Source organism: Pelophylax lessonae (genome assembly GCF_965119305.1).
Source record: "Pelophylax lessonae genome assembly, chromosome: 3".
Taxonomy (NCBI): domain Eukaryota; kingdom Metazoa; phylum Chordata; class Amphibia; order Anura; family Ranidae; genus Pelophylax; species Pelophylax lessonae.
In genome coordinates, this window is record NC_138770.1 from 96,388,569 (window position 1) to 96,407,620 (window position 19,052).

The 19,052-nt window shown below is 45.4% G+C and overlaps 1 protein-coding gene across 1 annotated transcript in view; it reads right to left on the bottom strand.

Moving 5' to 3' along the window:
- Positions 1-219: 219 nt before the first annotated feature.
- The window catches only part of GATA4 (GATA binding protein 4), a 93,392-nt gene continuing 74,559 nt past the window's right edge, over positions 220-19,052 (bottom strand). The window contains exons 4-6 of the mRNA XM_082251381.1: positions 2,887-3,100; positions 2,065-2,195; positions 220-431 (exon numbers count right to left, since the gene is read on the bottom strand). Coding sequence (XP_082107507.1) covers positions 285-431; positions 2,065-2,195; positions 2,887-3,100 — 492 coding nt within the window. The 3' untranslated portion in view covers positions 220-284. The remainder of the gene's footprint in view (positions 432-2,064; positions 2,196-2,886; positions 3,101-19,052) is intronic.

Below are 19,052 nucleotides of genomic sequence, written 5' to 3' on the forward strand. Positions count from 1 at the left end.
ACTCAAAGCTGTAAAACCATCCAAGCCATAAACTTTAAATACTGTCCAGTTTTATAAACGGTTCTTTGCTAGTAGAAGAGACATTAAATTATTTTTCTTTTTACTCTAATAGTTCAAATTCTATCACAACTTTCTAAGTCTCTTGAGAGCTTGCAACTTTTTTTTTTCTATTTTCATAGTGGCAGTTTGTTGGATACAATTATTTTCTAGGATAAAAATAAGTCATTGTTTGCGAAGCCCACTGTTCAAGTGACATTAGGAAGTGTCAGAGGGGCCGGGCGGCTTCACGCTAACACCAGGTTATTCCAGGAGTCGTGTTTGGAGCTGACTTGTGGAGATGTGTTGATTGAGTGGTGGGTCTGCGGAGAGAGTTTAAGGCCTGCCATTGAATGAATAGATGGTCCGTGGCTTGTAATAGATAGTGGAGATGCCTGGAATGTAAGAATATATAAAGAGATCAATTAAAATGAAAATGTAAAAAATGTTGATACTTTGAAAACTAATTTGCTCATTTAAAATAGATACACTATATTGGCAAAAGTATTGGGACACTTGCCTTAACACGTACATGAACTTTAATGGCATCCCAGTCTTAAGCCTCATACACACGTGTCGAAAATCGGCGGGGAATTTCGGGCCAACGTCTGATCCGCCGATTTTCGGCTTGTTAGTATGATGCTTCCGACAACCAACTCCGACTTTTCGGACGAAAAAAATCTGGTGTGCAGACTATAAAATTTTTGTTGGCCGTCAAAAAACGGCCAATTTTCGTGCAGTCAGTACAAATTTCGACAGGGAAAAATCTGATGAGCAAGTCTGGGCATGCTCAGAGAAGAAAGAACACAAAGAAATCAAACTAACACATGACATCACTTCTAAAGTTGATTTTTGTTGGGCAAGAAAATTTGTGTGCAGTCTAGGCACATTCCAACCAACAAAAAAACACTCTGGACAAAAGTTGGACGATCGGTCGGCCGATAATCGTTGCGTGTGTACGAGGCTTTAGTCCGTAGGGTTCAATATTGAGTTGGCCCACCCTTTGCAGCTATAACAGCTTCAACTCTTCTGGGAAGGCTGTCCACAGGGTTTAGGAGTGTGTCTATGGGAACGTTTGACCATTCTTCCAGAAGTGCATTTGTGAGGTCATAAACTGATGTTGGACGAGAAAGCCTGGCTCACAGTCTCCGCTCTAATTCATCCCAAAGGTGTTCTATTGGGTTGAGGTCAGGATTCTGTGCAGGCCAGTCAAGTTCCTCCATCCCAAACTCGTCACCCATGTCTTTATGGACTTTGGTTTGTGCCCTGGTCCAAATCATTTGGTGAAGAGGGCATTATGGTGTGGGGTTGTTTTTCAGGGGTTGTGCTTGGCCCCTTACTTCCAGTGAAGGGAACTCTTAAGACGTAAGCATACCAAGACAATTTGGACAATTTTATTCTCCCAACTTAGTTTGGGGATGGCCCCTTCCTGTTCCAACATGACTGCGCACCAGTGCACAAACAAGGTCCCTAAAAGCATGGATGAGCGAGTTTGGGGTGGAAGAACATGACTGGCCTGCACAGAGTCCTGACCTCAACCCGAAAGAACATTAAACTTTAAATTAGAGCGAGCCAAGCCAGGTCTTCTTATCCAAAATTAAGGCCTGACCTCATAAATGCGCGTCTGGAAGAATGGCCAAACATTCCCATAGACACACATCTAAACCTTGTGGACAGCCTTCCCAGAAGAGTTGAAGCTGTTATAGCTGCAAAGGGTGGACCAACTCAATACTGAACCCTACAGGCTAAGACTGGGATGCCATTAAAGTTCATGTGAGTGTAAAGGCAGGCGTTTCAATATATATATATATATATATATATATATATATATATATACACACATACATATTTCTATTTTGATTATTATAAACTCAATTAAAGTTGAATTGATATAGCTGTCTGGTGTTCAGCTGTAATATACATGACGGACTTGTTATAATTAGCCCAGACCAAGTAACATCCCAGGGGTGTTGAGCATCACTATTAGAGGGACACATGCTATCTGTTTAGTATGAGATGGTATTGCACCTGAGATATAGAAGTAGAGTGTCCATATGGAGGAGAGAGTCCGGGTTCAATCTTGATGGGGCGCATGTCCTCCGCTGTCGTGGAGTTGGTGGAGCTGGTGGAAGGAGTGAGGTTATCGCTGCCATTTGGTCCTAAGATAAAGAAGGTCCACAAAACACTTAGTAAGCAAGCTTCAGAGATCTGAATACAAGTTACATTCATGGCTACAGCATCTAAACATGCTTTCAGTTATCCAACTTCACAAGACTTCCATTCCTAATGAGACCAAGTCACCAGTCTATTCATTTCAACAAAACTATTTCCATAGAATTATACAGTATGTATATAAAATGTATTTTATTTATGTGATTTACCAGTAAAATCAACCCCCCCACCTCCATGTAGACATTCAAAAGCACTGAGACTGCTGCTGGGCTCCGCCATCTGTGATGTCTACAGCCCTAGAAGACTCAGAGCTGTCACTCAAGTGGCACTCTTATAGTATTAACCTTTAATCCTCCCACCAGCTACATAAAAGGATATGAGAGGAAGGGCAGAGCAGCTGGGCCAGCACAGACAGCAAATAGACACCCCAACAAGAAGATAAGGTTATGACATACAAGGAAGGAGGGGTCTGTTCAATAGAAGTGATTTTTCCTAGAGTAGTCAAATTAATGAAAAAAAAAAATGTATGGAAACGAAAAACTCTTACAATTTTTAAAGTTGGTGACAGGGCCCCTTTTAAAGACGATTGCTGAGACTAGGCACTGCCAAAGGATGCCATCCCATGCTGAGGGCTGCCACAGTAATCTATGATTGGTGTTTTTTGTGCATGATATCTACCTGAGGGAGTTTTAGCTTTACCGAGGTTCTTTGGTTTCCGTTTCCTTGTTTGTATGCCTTCCTTCTTCATTGCCAGCGGTCTGGGTACACCGTGAAGTTTCATATAGAGTCCACAGGCATTGCATACAGGTTCCCCCTCTGCATTGCGGCGCCATAGTGTCGTGGTGGTGGTATGGCAGTTGGCGCAGGAGAGACCAACGCGGCGGGAGGCGGACTGGAAAAAGAGAGAAGCTACATTATCAGGACTTGTATAAATTAATTCAGGTCAACTTTTCTAAATCAGCCAAGCATAGGATAGTAAGGTAGTCTATATATATATATACATACATACACACAGTACAGTACAAAAGTTTTTGGCAGATGTGAAGATGTGCTGTAAAGTAAGAATGTTTTGAAAAATACAGTTTTTAATTGTTTATTTTTATCAATTTACAAAATACAAAGTGAGCGAACAGAAGAAAAATCTAAATCAAATCAATATTTTGTGTGACTATTCTTTAGCTTTAAACCAGCACCAATTCTGATAATTGCACAAAGTCAGGGATTTTGTAGAATTAGAGTCAGGTGTATGATTAACCAATTATATGAAGCCTGTGCTAATGATCATCAATTTCATATGTAGGATGAATCAGTCAATACCTAAAACAGAAACAGCTGCATAGTGCGTAGGCGGCTCAAAACTGGGTGAGGAACAGCCAAACTCTGCTACTCTGTTTTATATCAAATATATATATATATATATATATATATATATATATATATATATATATATATATATATATACATATATAAATATATATACACTATATTACCAAAAGTATTGGGACACCTGCCTTTACACCCACATGAACTTTAATAGCATCTCATTCTTAGTCTGTAGGGTTCAATATAGAGTTGGCCCACCCTTTGCAGCTATAACAGCTTCAACTCTTCTAGGAAGGCTGTCCATAAGGTTTAGGAATGTGTCTATGGGAATGTTCGACCATTCTTTCAGAAGCACATTTGTGAGGTCAGGCACTGATGATGGACAAGAAGGCCTGGCTCACAGTCTCACCTCTAATTCATCCCAAAGGTGTTCTATCGGGTTGAAGTCAGGATTCTGTGCAGGCCAGTCAAGTTCCTCCACCCCAAACTCGTTCATCCATGTCTTTATGGACCTTGCTTTGTTCCCTGGTCCAAATCATTTGGTGGATGGGGGATTATAGTTTGGGGTTGTTTTTCAGGGGTTGGGCTTGGCCCCTTAGTTCCAGTAAAGGGAACTCTTAAAGAGGAAGTAAACCCTCCTCTGCAAGTTGTACCTATAGGTAAGCCTATGATAAGACTTACCTATAGGTACTCTAAATATCTCCTAAACATGTACCGTTTAGGAGATATTTACCTTACATGCAGCCAGTGACATCACTGGCGCATGCGCTCTGAAGGAACGGCCGCTGGTGCCGTTCCTTCAGAGCCCCGTGCCGTGACCGTCGGCTCCCATGTGTATGCGTGGGAGTGATGTAATCGTGGGTCCAGCCAATCAGATGGCCTAATGCCACGAACCCGGAAGAAGGGTGACAGAACATGTCACACATGGGAGAAGTGAGCGGTCGGCGCTTCGGGGCTTCGTTATAAGGTAAGTATATCATAATGAGCTAGTATGCGATGTATACTAGCTCATTATGTGTTTGTCTTTCAGGTGTACTTTTTGAAAACCTCTTTAAGGCGTCAGCATACCAAGACATTTTGGACAATTTCATGCTCCCAACTTTGTGGGAACAGTTTGGGGATGACCCTTCCTGTTCCAACATGACTGCACACCAGTGCACAAAGCAAGGTCCATAAAGATATGGATGAACGAGTTTGGGGTGGAGGAACATATTTGGCCTTCGCAGAATCCTGACCTCAACCGGATAGAACACCCATTGAAGTTAACGTGCGTGTAAAGGCAGGCATCCCAATACTTTTGGTAATATAGTGTGCATGTGTGTATATATATATATATATATATATATATTATTTTTTTCTTTTAAGAAATCTACAATCCTTAGCAGTCCAAAAAAACTGATATACCCATAGCTGTGGTTACTAGAACGCTGACTGATAATTGCCTGCAGACCCCTTGAATTTAATATTTTAATACGTGATTATAAACTTTCTTCCTTTTAGTTTTAGGATCGGGGGGATTAAAGCTCCAACCCTCTTTAAATCTCTGATTCCTCCGTAAATGTATTTCATTCATTCTTTGGACTTTTTCTGAGTGGGTTGACAACTTTTCTTTTTAATGGTAGAAATGTTATTTCTCTTGATTGTATTTTTTTGTCACATTTTAAGGCTTTTTCCTAGCCAAAGGTTTCATTTTATTTTTTAATAGATCCCTTCAATTTAAAAGTTGTCCCTTTAGAGGTAAACCTTTAACGATTATTAAACATTAAAACAGGATGGAACACCGAGGCAGGAACCAAACCGTTGTCTGAATGCTATGGCATGTTAAAGACCATCAATTTATCACATGTTGTCTCACCAGACTACAACCCTCTGTTCATTGCCAGTCACTCTGAATTCTACCCCAATGCATTTGTGTAGAAGAAAGCAAAGCACCTGCCCTTCATGACTTATAGTACTACAGTAACAATTAATAATAGTGGCCACTAGGTGGCAATGTATCCCCAAGATTGAAATAATACAGTATAACTAAAGGCAAAACTTTTTTTTTTTTTTCAGATTTGAATTGGGCTGTGAGAAGGTTAGAACCCCTGTCAGGTTTTTAGTGCCAAGAGACAAACAAGGTTGAATGCACCGCACATCACTGCAAGACCCTGTGGATATGTGAAATGACAGCCTTAGCCCAAGCTCCAGCCAAGGCTAGCCATGCCCCAACGCATTTCACTCTGCCCCCAGCGCTTCTCCCCATGATTAACCACTTGACCTCTGGAAGATTTACCCCCCTTCATGAGCAGGCCATTTTTTGCGATATGGTACTGTGTTACTTTAACTGGAAATTGTGCGGTTGTGCGACACTGTACCCAAAATTATGTCATTTTTTGCCCACAAATTGTGCTTTCTTTTGGTGGTATTTTATGCGTTTTTTTACTTTTTGTGCTATAAAATAAAAAAAGACTGACAATTTTGAAATATTTCTTCATAACTTTAGGCCAATATGTATTCTGCTACATATTTTTAGTAAAAAAAAATCCCAATAAATGTATATTCTAGCGTCTACAAACTATGGGATATATTTCAGAAATTTTTATTAACTTTTTTTTTTAAACTAGTGTATTACCCTACAGGTAGGTGCTAGGTAAAGTATAGTGGGCCTTGGCTGCTTAACAGCAGGGCCATGATTTCAGCTGGACTGTCATGTCTCCCAGGTGTGTTTGCTGAGAGGGGAATCTCCCCACTGGCTCTGTGAGAGGATTCTCATAGGGCAGTGGAGGAAACCCAATCAGGGGCTCAGTCAGGCTTGTATCTACCCCGGAAGGCAGATTCTGCCGCAGAGGATTCTGGGAGTGGGTATAAGTTTGAAGGGAACGCATGATGCAGCGTCTTTGGCGGGAAGCAGAGTCCCAGGAGGGAGAGTACGGCTGTCTCTACTCCTGTCAGAGGAAGCGGGTGTCCCGGGTGGCAGCCTGGGAATCCAAGGAGTGTGGAGCTGAGCTGCAGAGGGGATCCGGTGTGCCGAGAACCAGCGGAGAGAGAGGAGTCCAGATCCAGGAAAGCCTGCAAAGGTTGTGAGTACTGTGGACTGCCCCTGGGGGTCTGCCTAGTGTCAGAGGGGACCACCCTGGAGAAGGTTCTAGGGATCCAGGAGTCAGCTAGTGTAAAGGGGGTGCCTAGTCAGAGGACCCTGAAGTGTAAAGGGGGCGCCTGCAGTTTGGGCCCTGAAGAGTCAGTGTACAGTGGGAAGTTTACAAGTTAAGAGTTACAGAAGTACAAGTATCTACACAGAGCTACCTCAGCCAGTGCAGGGCTGGAGGGAGCTGTTCAGTGACTTTGAACTAAATCGAGTGTAAGGAGTCAAGTGTTCTACAGTCCTGGATCTTCTGAATTAAAGTCAAAGTTCCAGCAGTTTCAGTACTACAGTATCTATAAGCGTCAGAAAGCATTGGTCGGCATTTAGCTAGCTTAAAGACAGCGCCAACAGGCATTTTTCTTCAAGTGTCCCAAAGTGTACTGAGTATCCCACTCATTCCCTTCCCCCATCCCCTAAATACAATAAAACAAACAAACCAAAGATGCTGGAATGGTCATTGTCTCAGTTCTCATACCTGGGTTCACAGCTAAAATGTGCTGAAAGTGTTACCGGTAGACCCACCTTAGGCTCAAGGCCTAGAAATCCCGCTACATTTGGGGGCTTGTCCGGGATTTTGCCATTAGTTACTGGGCCGGTTTCCCCTGGCAAAGGCATAAGAAAAAGTAAAAAAAGTCAATTTTTGTGCCCAGAACTGTTGTTCAAGCACCAGGCTAGGTGTGAGACTGCATCTGCGGGAGAGTGGGATGAAGCTAGAAGCCCATATGGAAGGTTATCCGTGGCAACGCAAGTGTTCAAAGGAAACCTGTAATTTGATGAGAACTTTTCATAAGGACTATGAGATGTACTCTGCTATCAGAACATGAAGAGCAGGGGGAAAAAGTGTAAAGGTGCATAAGTGCTGCAACTGCTTGACAGAAAAAGGTACTAGTGTGGACAGTGAAGATGGCGTCAGGGGTCCAAGGGAGGACGGAGAAGAGGACCCATTTTCACTGTCCTAGTGGGGACAGTGAAAATGGGGCCACGGGAAGAGAGGTGCCAGGGGCCTGGTGTATATGCATGCTATGTGGACTAATGTTGACCGTGCATTTGACAGCGGGACATTTATTCTATATAGTTGTTGCGCCAATACTGTGGGGATTGTAGTCGGCCATGCCGACAGGGACAGTGGGTCTAATCCCAGAGCCATTATGGAGGATAAGAATTGCACATGTATGGTGAGGAAGAGGACTATCGGCTGTGCGACCGACAGCGGGATGCTACTCTTGCCGAGCAAGGAGGGACAGCTGGCTTCAGTGAAGGAAGACGCACTTTTGGCCCTGGTGCAACTGAGGAGGGTGGATGCATGTCTGGCAAGTGACATGATCCACTTAGCAGCTACTTCCCTGAGGCTTACAGTGAGGAAGCATGGCAGGGGAAGAGTTACAGCAACGCGCGGGAATGCGCGCCACAAACAGCTCTGCCTAGCCAGTATGGCGAAGAGGTGGAGACAGCGGGAACATCCGGCCAATCAGGAGTGACTAAGGGGACCTTATTAATATCCCCTCCTTTGGGTGTGGCCGTGCAGGGGAAACAGGTGTAGGAGAGAGAAGTATGTAGTTTGTGAGAGAGATGGAGAGTGTGCTCGCTACCATTGCCACCATGAGTGAAGCAGAATTGGGAGCGGATCCAGCAGCCCAATCCCCCCCCCTAGTCTGGGATACCAGTATCCGGATGGTGCCAGGCGGACTCACGCTATGCACGGGAGGCGGCTGGGAGTTCCTAGGAGCAGTATGTGTGTATGCTACTGTCACTTTGCGAGTGCAGGCGTGGGTCCAATGTGGGCAATGTGGTTACCTGCTGCTCCGGGCGGAAAAGAGTGAGGGCCGTCCCAAGAATCTTTCTGTTATGTGGGAGTCAGGCTTTACTCAGGAAGTAACTGGGACTGAGTCGAAGTTCCTCTGCAGAGCCGGGAGGGGCATGTTCAGGCTAATGATGCAGCTCGAGGCCTTGCCGGGGGGGGGGGGTCTGTACTGAGGGTGGAGAGTGGGGTCCGTACTGAGGGAGGAGGGATCTATTTGTAGTGGAGAGGATTTTGTACTGAGGGGGGAGTATACTTGGTGAAGAGTGGGGTCTGTACTGAGGGAGGAGGGATCTATTGGTAGTGAAGGGGGGTCTGTACTGAGGGGGGACTATACTTGGTGGAGAGTGGGGTCTGTACTGAGGGAGGAGGGATCTATCTATTCATAGTAGAGGGTGGTTCTGTACTGAGGGGGGACTATACTTGGTGAAGAGTGGGGTCTGAACTGAGGGAGGAGGGATCTATTGGTAGTGAAGGGGGGTCTGTACTGAGGGGGGACTATACTTGGTGGAGAGTGGGGTCTGTACTGAGGGAGGAGGGATCTATCTGTTCATAGTAGAGGGTGGTTCTGTACTGAGGGGGGACTATACTTGGTGAAGAGTGGGGTCTGAACTGAGGGAGGAGGGATCTATTGGTAGTGGAGGGGGGTCTGTACTGAGGGGGGACTATACTTGCTGGAGAGTGGGGTCTGTACTGAGGGAGGAGGGATCTATTGGTAGTGGAGGGGGGTCTGTACTGAGGGGGGACTATATTTGGTGGAGAGTGGGGTCTGTACTGAGGGAGGAGGGATCTATCTATTCATAGTAGAGGGTGGTTCTGTACTGAGGGGGGACTATACTTGGTGGAGAGTGGGGTCTGTACTGAGGGAGGAGGGATCTATCTATTCATAGTAGAGGGTGGTTCTGTACTGAGGGGGGACTATACTTGGTGAAGAGTGGGGTCTGAACTGAGGGAGGAGGGATCTATTGGTAGTGGAGGGGGGTCTGTACTGAGGGGGGACTATACTTGCTGGAGAGTGGGGTCTGTACTGAGGGAGGAGGGATCTATTGGTAGTGGAGGGGGGTTCTGTACTGAGGGGGTACTATACTTGGTGAAGAGTGGGGTCTGTACTGAGGGAGGAGGGATCTGTTCATAGTGGATAGGGGGTCTGTACTGAGGGGGACTATACTTGGTGAAGAGGGGTTCTGTACTGAGGGAGGAGGGATCTATTGGTAGTGGAGGGGGGTTCTGTACTGAGGAGGACTATACTTGGTGAAGAGGGGGGTCTGTACTGAGGGAGGAGGGATCTATCTATTCATAGTAGAGGGTGGTTCTGTACTGAGGGGGTACTATACTTGGTGAAGAGTGGGGTCTGTACTGAGGGAGGAGGGATCTATTGGTAGTGGAGGGGGGTTCTGTACTGAGGGGGGACAATACTTGGTGAAGAGTGGGGTCTGTACTGAGGGAGGAGGGATCTATTGGTAGTGGAGGGGGGGTTCTGTACTGAGGGGGGACTATACTTGGTGGAGAGTGGGGTCTGTACTGAGGGAGGAGGGATCTATTGGTAGTGGAGGCGGGTCTGTACTGAGGGGGGACTATACTTGGTGAAGAGTGGGGTCTGTACTGAGGGAGGAGGGATCTATTTGTAGTGGAGGGGGGTTCTGTACTGAGGGGGGACTATACTTGGCAGAGTGGGGTCTGTACTGAGGGAGGAGGGATCTATTGGTAGTGGAGGCGGGTCTGTATTGAGGGGGGACTATACTTGGTGAAGAGTGGGGTCTGTACTGAGGGAGGAGGGATCTATTGGTAGTGGAGGGGGGTTCTGTACTGAGGGGGGACTATACTTGGGGGGGGGGGGGTGACACCATGTTTTACCCTACCAGGTGATGCCAACCATAGTGACACCACTGCGTCTCCCTTCTGGCCCCGCGGCCCCAGTAGAACTGGGAGAAATAAGTTTACTATAGTAGAGTGCCACAATCAAAATATGGAGTAGCAAAATAAAGAAAATCCCTGCAAACACCAGGATCAAAATGAACAGCTCAATGGTACCTCAACCACATGCTATACTCTAAGAGCCAGTTCACATCATAGAAACGCAGTCCGGATGCGTTCCAGATGCTGCGTGTGCAGTTTTGATGCGTTCCAGTGCATTTTTGATGCCGTCTAGTGAATTTTCACCCTCTTTTTTCTTAACCGCAAACAAGGAACACTCTGGAACTGACTGCACTGGAACTGCAAGCACTGGTGTGAACTCTGCCATTGGAAACCATATAACCTACTTTCCATGCGTTATTGATGCAGAAAAAAATGCACTGGACTGCATGTGGTGTGAACTGGCAGTTAACTTAAAAAGAAAGGGGAAGGCTCATAAAATGTAATAACCTATCCAAAAAACGATGAGTTACTTGCAAAGCTAAAGGGATGAAAATGCATAGTAGCATACATGTTAAAGCAATGGCAGTTGCCTGCCAGAGTTATGCATAGGACCTTGGGCTCTCCCAGCGGTGCACTACAGGAGAGGACCCAGCTGGAGCCCTGAGCAGCACCCCCTATTTGTTATCTGGTCACAGGTTTTTAATGCCGTCAGTGTCCTCTACTTGACCTCCAGAAGTTTTACCCCCCTTAACGACCAGGCCATTTTTTGCTAAACAGCACGGCGTTACTTTAACTGACAATTGCGTGGTCATGTGACGCTGTACCCAAATAAAATTGATGTCCTTTTTTTCCACAAATAGAGCTTTCATTTGGTGGTATTTGATTTCCTCTGCGTTTTTTTTTTTTTTGCTATAAACAAAAAAAAGACCAACAATTATGGGGAAAAAATACTTTCTGCTATAAAACACATCCAATAAAAAAAAATGTAAAAAATGTCATTTCTACATCAATTTCAGCCAATTTGTATTCTGCTACATATTTTTGGTAAAAAAAATCCCAATAAGTGTATATTGATTGGTTTGTGCAAAAGTTATCGTGTCTACAAACTAGGGGATATTTACCATTTTTTTTTTTTAATGGTTTCTTTAAAATAGAAATGGCGGCGATCAGCAACTTATAGCGGGACTGTGAAATTGCGACGGACAAATTGGACACGTTAGTGACACTTTTTGGGGAGAAGTTAAATTTGCGTCAACAATCAATGAGATGCGTGTATATACTGTAATTCTTTTTCTTTTTTTTATTAAATACTAGTGATCAGTGACTTATAGCGGGACGGCGGGCAATCTGACACTAACTGATACTTTATGGGAACTGGCTAACTCCCAGTGATCTCTCCAGTTACACTTATACAGTGATCAGTGATAAAAATAATCACTGACTCTGGCTGGGAAAGGGTTAACAGGGGCGATCAAAGGGTTAACTGTGTGCCTAGATTGTGTATTAGTGTAGTGTGGGAGGTGCTTTTACTAGGGGAAGGCATTGATCCATATTTCTGCTTTGCAGGAAAACAGGATCAACACCTTCCCTATTCACAAAATGGCAATCTGCCTTGATTACATAGGAAGATCACTGTTCTGCCTGTGTACTGTCTAATCGGTGGGTGCAGGCGGGCATGGAGTCCGCGGTACCCATCACTAGGCTCCCACTGTGTGTGAACACATAGCTAATCGCCTGCGGCGCATGCGCGCCCCAGACCCGGAAGTGTCAGATCACGTACCAGGTGCTGCACACGGCTGCTGCCCTGCCACAGTATATGTACAGTGGGCAGTCTGCAAGTAGTTAACCCCTTGCCATGCACGGTACTTAGCACTCAGGTCATATGTGCGCTGGCAAAGAGGTAGCGCTTTAACGCTGACACTCATACATTTGCATCCATAGGTGGCAGCAGAGATGAATGGAGAGTGCTCCTACTACGTGGTCTCAGGAGAGATCCCTAGTATTGATCATTAGATGGCCGGGTTGGCCCCCGATCATTGGATCACTGTGACAGCCAATGACAGTGGTCACATGATCAAGCAGACACCCCCCCCCCCCCCCCCCAGGCGTAATAGCCCAGTAAAGATCTGGGTGGGAAGAGGTTAAATTCATTCACACTCTCTCTAAATGTCCTGATCACCAATGTCACCGGGAATAAAAGACATCAGAAATTCTGAGTTGTCACCAGCATGGGATTTCATAAGAAGTCTTCCAATGGGGACACCTGTTGCTCTGACAGCTGTCTAAAAGTTATTCTCACTTCCTGTTGAATATAAAGAATAGGAAGTGAAGGCAATTTTTCTCACTGAGACACATGCAGCAAAAAAAAAAAAAAAAATGTTTTAATTTTTTCATACTCTATCCAAAATGAAAAACGGCTGTAGATATACTTTAGGCCAGGGGTGTCAAACTCAATTTCATCACGGGCCGCATCAGCATTATGGTTGCCCTCGAAGGGCCGGTTATACCTGTAGGATTAGATATCCAGAGCACCCCACGCCCCCTTACACCCTTACATGGGATGTCAAGAACCCCCCCCCAGCATCAGAATTCAAGAGTCACCCACCATTCCTTACATCACAATGCACCTCCTTACCATGTGCTGCTGCCAAGAGGAGGATGCGGGTGGATCTGGGAGGAAGTTCAGGGTCTGGAGGAGAACCAGAGGAGGGCTGAAGTCTGCTGAATGCTGAGACCAGGGGAGGCAAAGTCATGGTGGTTCCGCTACTCTGAGAGGTGCAGGAAGAGTTCTGCCCTCCTCTCTGCTGAGGGGGGGGGGGGAGGCAAAGATGAGCCTTTCTGCACCTGCACAGAGGAGCGCAGGATCTGGCAAAGGAGTTCTGTCCTCTCTGCTGCTGACTACAGGGACAAGGGGGGTGCCGCAGCTGCAGGAGGTGCGAGGGCCACATGAAATGGCCTGGGGGGGCCGCATTGTGTTTGACACCTGTGCTTTAGGCACTGCTGTTTCCACATCAAACGTTTAAAATAGACCTCCCAGTTGTTATTATGTTATTATAATAAAGTAATACTCGCTAAGGGAGGAGCTATCACCCCAGCACAGTCACGTATAACCTCCATTATAGATCTGGCATAGACTTTATGGGCACCCCTATCTGCTGACATACAGGATGTCCCCATAGCCCCGTCTTCCCTTTCTCCTGGATCCTTTCCCTTTGTGTCCAAGGAATCTGCTGTGCTTTCATGAATTCAGGTCGATCGTGTTATTAGCAGAGAAGGAGGAAGTGAAAAGTGTTTATGGTAACCATCAGGGATTTTCCAATCTCTTATCAAACATGGAGTTATGTTTGAAGAGCGAGTCGCAGATTGGCATTGATGTTTATGGAAGGCTCTGGAGTGCTAATGTGAAGAGCAGACTTGATATGTCTGTAGGGTTCATACATATACATATATATATATATATATATATATATAGGTAGATATGGAATCTGGATTGTGATCCCTTTCACCCCATTACAACACATTGCCATGTTACTACGGAGGGAGGAGATTCTGTAAGAGGGCCAACTGAGAGCGACCGACAAATATCATTCTTCTTCTACAGTCAGCAACTCACGTCATTCCAGTTGGCATGACAGCATTCTGTGACAGCGGCTGGATTGACGGCATTCTGTGACAGCAGCTGTAATGACTGCATTCTGTGACAGCGTCTGGAATGACGGCATTCTGTGACAGCATCTGGAATGACGGCATTCTGTGACAGCAGCTGGAATGACAGCATTCTGTGACAGCGGCTGGATTGACGGCATTCTGTGACAGCGGCTGGAATGGCTGCATTCTGTGACAGCGGCAGGAATGAGGGAATTCTGTGACAGCGGCTGGAATGGCTGCATTCTGTGACAGCAGCTATAATGACTGCATTCTGTGACAGCAGCTGGAATGACTGCATTCTATGACAGTGGCTGAAATGACGGCATTCTGTGACAGCAGCTGGAATGACTGCATTCTATGACAGCGGCTGGAATGACGGCATTCTGTGACAGCAGCTAATAGGACTGGATTCTGTGACAGCAGCTGGCATGACTACATTCTGTGACAGCAGCTGAAATAACTGCATTCTGTGACAGCAGCTGGAATGACTGTATTCTGTGACAGCAGCTAGAATGACAGCATTCTGTGACTGCAGGCGAAATGATGGCATTCTGTGACAACAGCTGTAATGACTGCATTCTGTAATAGCAGCTGACATGATGGCATTCTGTAACAGCAGCTGGAATGACTGCATTCTGTGACAGCGGCTGGAATGACGGCATTCTGTGACAGCGGCTGGAATGACGGCATTCTGTGACAGCAGCTGGAATGACTGCATTCTGTGACAGCAGCTGGAATGACTGCATTCTGTGACAGCAGCTGGAATGACTGCATTCTGTGACAGCAGATGCAATGACGGCATTCTGTGATAGCAGCTGGAATGACTGCGTTCTGTGACAGCAGATGCAATGACGGCATTCTGTGACAGCAGCTGGAATGACTGCGTTCTGTGACAGCAGATGCAATGACGGCATTCTGTGACAGCAGCTGGAATGACTGCATTCTGTGACAGCAGTTGGAATGATTGCGTTCTGTGACAGCAGCTGGAATCACTGCGTTCTGTGACAGCAGATGCAATGACGGCATTCTGTGACAGCAGATGCAATGACTGCATTCTGTGACAGCAGCTGGAATGACTGTATTCTGTGACAGCAGTTGGAATGACTGCGTTCTGTGACAGCAGCTGGAATGACTGCATTCTGTGACAGCAGCTGGAATGACAGCATTCTGTGACAGCAGATGCAATGACGGCATTCTGTGACAGCAGCTGGAATTACTGCATTCTGTGACAGCAGATGCAATGACGGCATTCTGTGACAGCAGCTGGAATGACTGCATTCTGTGACAGCAGATGCAATGACTGTATTCTGTGACAGCAGCAGGAATGACTGCATTCTGTGACAGCAGATGCAATGACGGCATTCTGTGACAGCAGCTGGAATGACTGCATTCTGTGACAGCAGATGCAATGACTGTATTCTGTGACAGCAGCTGGAATGACTGCATTCTGTGACAGCAGATGCAATGACTGTATTCTGTGACAGCAGCAGGAATGACTGCATTCTGTGACAGCAGCTGGAATGACTGCATTCTGTGACAGCAGCTGGAATGACTGTATTCTGTGACAGCAGCTGGAATGACTGCATTCTGTGACAGCAGATGCAATGACTGTATTCTGTGACAGCAGCAGGAATGACTGCATTCTGTGACAGCAGCTGGAATGACTGCATTCTGTGACAGCAGATGCAATGACTGTATTCTGTGACAGCAGCTGGAATGACTGCATTCTGTGACAGCAGATGCAATGACTGTATTCTGTGACAGCAGCAGGAATGACTGCATTCTGTGACAGCAGCTGGAATGACTGCATTCTGTGACAGCAGATGCAATGACTGCATTCTATGACAGCAGATGCAATGACTGTATTCTGTGACAGCAGATGCAATGACTGCATTCTGTGACAGCAGCTGGAATGACGGCATTCTGTGACAGCAGATGCAATGACTGCATTCTATGACAGCAGATGCAATGACTGTATTCTGTGACAGCAGATGCAATGACTGTATTCTGTGACAGCAGATGCAATGACTGTATTCTGTGACAGCAGATGCAATGAAGGCATTCTGTGACAGCAGCTGGAATGACTGCATTCTGTGACAGCAGATGCAATGACTGTATTCTGTGACAGCAGATGCAATGAAGGCATTCTGTGACAGCAGCTGGAATGACTGCATTCTGTGACAGCAGATGCAATGACTGTATTCTGTGACAGCAGCAGGAATGACTGTATTCTGTGACAGCAGCTGGAATGACGGCATTCTGTGACAGCAGCTGATTGGACTGCATTCTGTGACAGCGGCTGTAATGACTGCATAATATAAAAGCAGCTGACATGAATGTATTCTCAGCTTTTTGCCTGAATTACAACTTTAATATTTTAGAGTCTCTGGTTTTATGAAATATACATAGAACTTAAGATAACTATGAAGACCTTTACTGGTTATGTGTAAATGCTCATAAAGCTCTGGAATCTCAGGGAAGCTCTAGTGAGAAATATGGAGGCCACCCTTACCATTGAGTTGCTGAACTGGAACAAGCGTGCCGGTCAGGATTTCTGACGTTCTGCATTCTTGATCCGGGTCAGTAAGATAATGACTAGCTGCTGCTACACTATCTTGTATTTTTATAACAAAACTTATGCATGTCAAACATTTTGGATACAGTAGGCGAAGATTAAAATTTCACCCGGGATTTTTTTTGCCATGTGAGTCCGGTTTGGGAGATTTCCATTCACTTCCTGTTCTGTAGATACAACAGGAACTGGGAGGAAATCTCTCCAAAGCAAAGTTCAGGAAATCCTTGGATTGCTTGAATAATTCATTCCAGAAACATGCTTGTAATCCAAAGCACTCTTATATCAAAGCAAGCTTCCCCAAAGGAAATAATGGAAACAGATGATTCGTTTCACAACCATTTATTCATAAGTCCTTCAGTATATAGTCCGTATAAAAATAATATAGCAATGTGATAGGTTGTGTAACCATAAAATGTCCATCCACAAATGGCGCCTCCACAAGGGGATTAGAAGCAAAATTTAGCAGGAGCTACAGAGTATAAAAGAGAAGAGAGGCGCTTATAAGTGTAGCAATATGGCTTAGTCGCTTGCCGACCGTCTGCCACATATAAACTGCGACAGGCTGGCTTGACTGCATGAATCGCCATACCTGTACAGCGATCCACGGGGGCGTGCGACCGGAGGCGCCTTCCCCCTAATCGCCAGCGGGGAAGCTGATTCACAAAGCCAGTGGCTGCGATTGCCACTGGGCACCCGCCCCATGGAGAGAGAACAGCGGGTCTGCTGTTGTAAACACAGCACACCATTGTTCTCTCTGGAATCAATATAGATCACCTGTGACCCTCCTATTTAGGATCCCAGGTCTCTCTGTTGATTGCACAAGCCCATCCCCCACACAGTTAGAAAACACGCCCTAGGCATACACCTAACCCTTTGATCACCCCCAGTATTAACCCCTTCCCTGCCAGTGTCATTATTACAGTAACAGTGCATATTTTTAGCACTGAGTACTGTAGTAATGTCACTGGTCCCCCCAAAAATGTCAGTTAGGTGTCCGATCTGTCCGCCGCAATGTCCCAGTCCCACTAAAAATTGCTGATCCCCGCCATCACTAGTAAAAAAATAAATAAAAATGACATACATTTTTCCCCTAGTTTGTAGACGCGATAACTTTTGCGCAAACCAATCAATATACACTTATTGGAATTTTTTTTTACTAAAAATATGTAGCAGAATACAAATTGGCCTAAAAGGATGACATTTTTTTTTTGATTGGGAATGTTATATAGCAGAAAGTAAAAAATATTGTTTTTTTTTTTTTTTCAGAATTGTCGCTCTTTTTTGTTTATAGCGCAAAAAATAAAAATCGCACAGGTGATCAAATATCACCAAAAGAAAACTCTATTTGAGGGAGAAAAAAGGATATCAATTTTTTTTTTTTTTTTACAGCGTCACACGACTGCGCAATTATCAGTTAAAGTAATGCAGTGCCGAATCACAAAAAATAGCCTAGTCATTACGGGGGAAAATCTTCCAGTCCAGAACTGGTTAGTGAAGGTTTAACATTTAGCAATTCACATCTTAGTATGCAGGCATCCGGGGAAAAGCTGTCCACATAGACCATCTTCCTCACCGCCGGCAGGCTGCAGTCCTGGCCGGGAAGACTACCCTGCAGTAAAGTGATTTAAAAGCAAGGCGCGGAGCGCAGTGTGGAAGGGATGGCAGTGTGGAGGATGGTCTATGTGGACAGCTTTACCCCAGATGCCTGCATACTTAGATGTGCCTGTTATAATCATCAACCATGTGAGTTACTAAATGTTGTACCTTCATTAAATGTAACCATATTGCTACACTTAGAGGCGCCTCTCTTCTCTTTTATACTCAGATGTGACATGACGCTACGTGACAACGCTAGTTTATCATGTCAAAATTTATTAAAACATTTTGCTTGTCTTGCAAAACACTCTCAAACCAAGGTTTTACTGTAAATCTCTTAGACTGTCGCCACTTAAGCACTTTACCGCTGCTCACTAGAGCTGTACTGCGGCAAAGTGGCTCGATAACGTCTGGCGACATAGACCTACGTCACCAGATATTCCCCTCTCCCGCTGTATTCAGTCACAGCGTTGTTGGGCCAGGGGAGTAGAGGCAGTGATCACCGCTGCTCTTCCCCGATCGTCGGGGAATCGAATGTGGAGATCCGCCCGCTTGTGTAAACAGAGCGGGTGGATCTCCTAAGTGACAGGCAGGGTCAGATTGCAGGATTCAGCATAGCTGAACCTGCGATCTGTCCTTGTGTCACACTGTCCCCTCCCCCCACACACGTCAGTAAGCACCAGGCATACATTAACCTCTTGATCACCTATAAAAATGAACCCCTTCCCTGCCAGTGTCATTTTTACAGACAGTGCATATTTATAGCACTGATTATTGTAGTAATGTCACTGGTAACCCCAAAAGTGTCAAAAATGTCAGTCAAGGGTGCGATCTGTCCGCCGCAATGTCGCAGTCCGGCAAAAAAAAATCGCAGATCGCTGCAAATACGCGTTAAAAAAAAAACAACAAAAATGACAAAAATC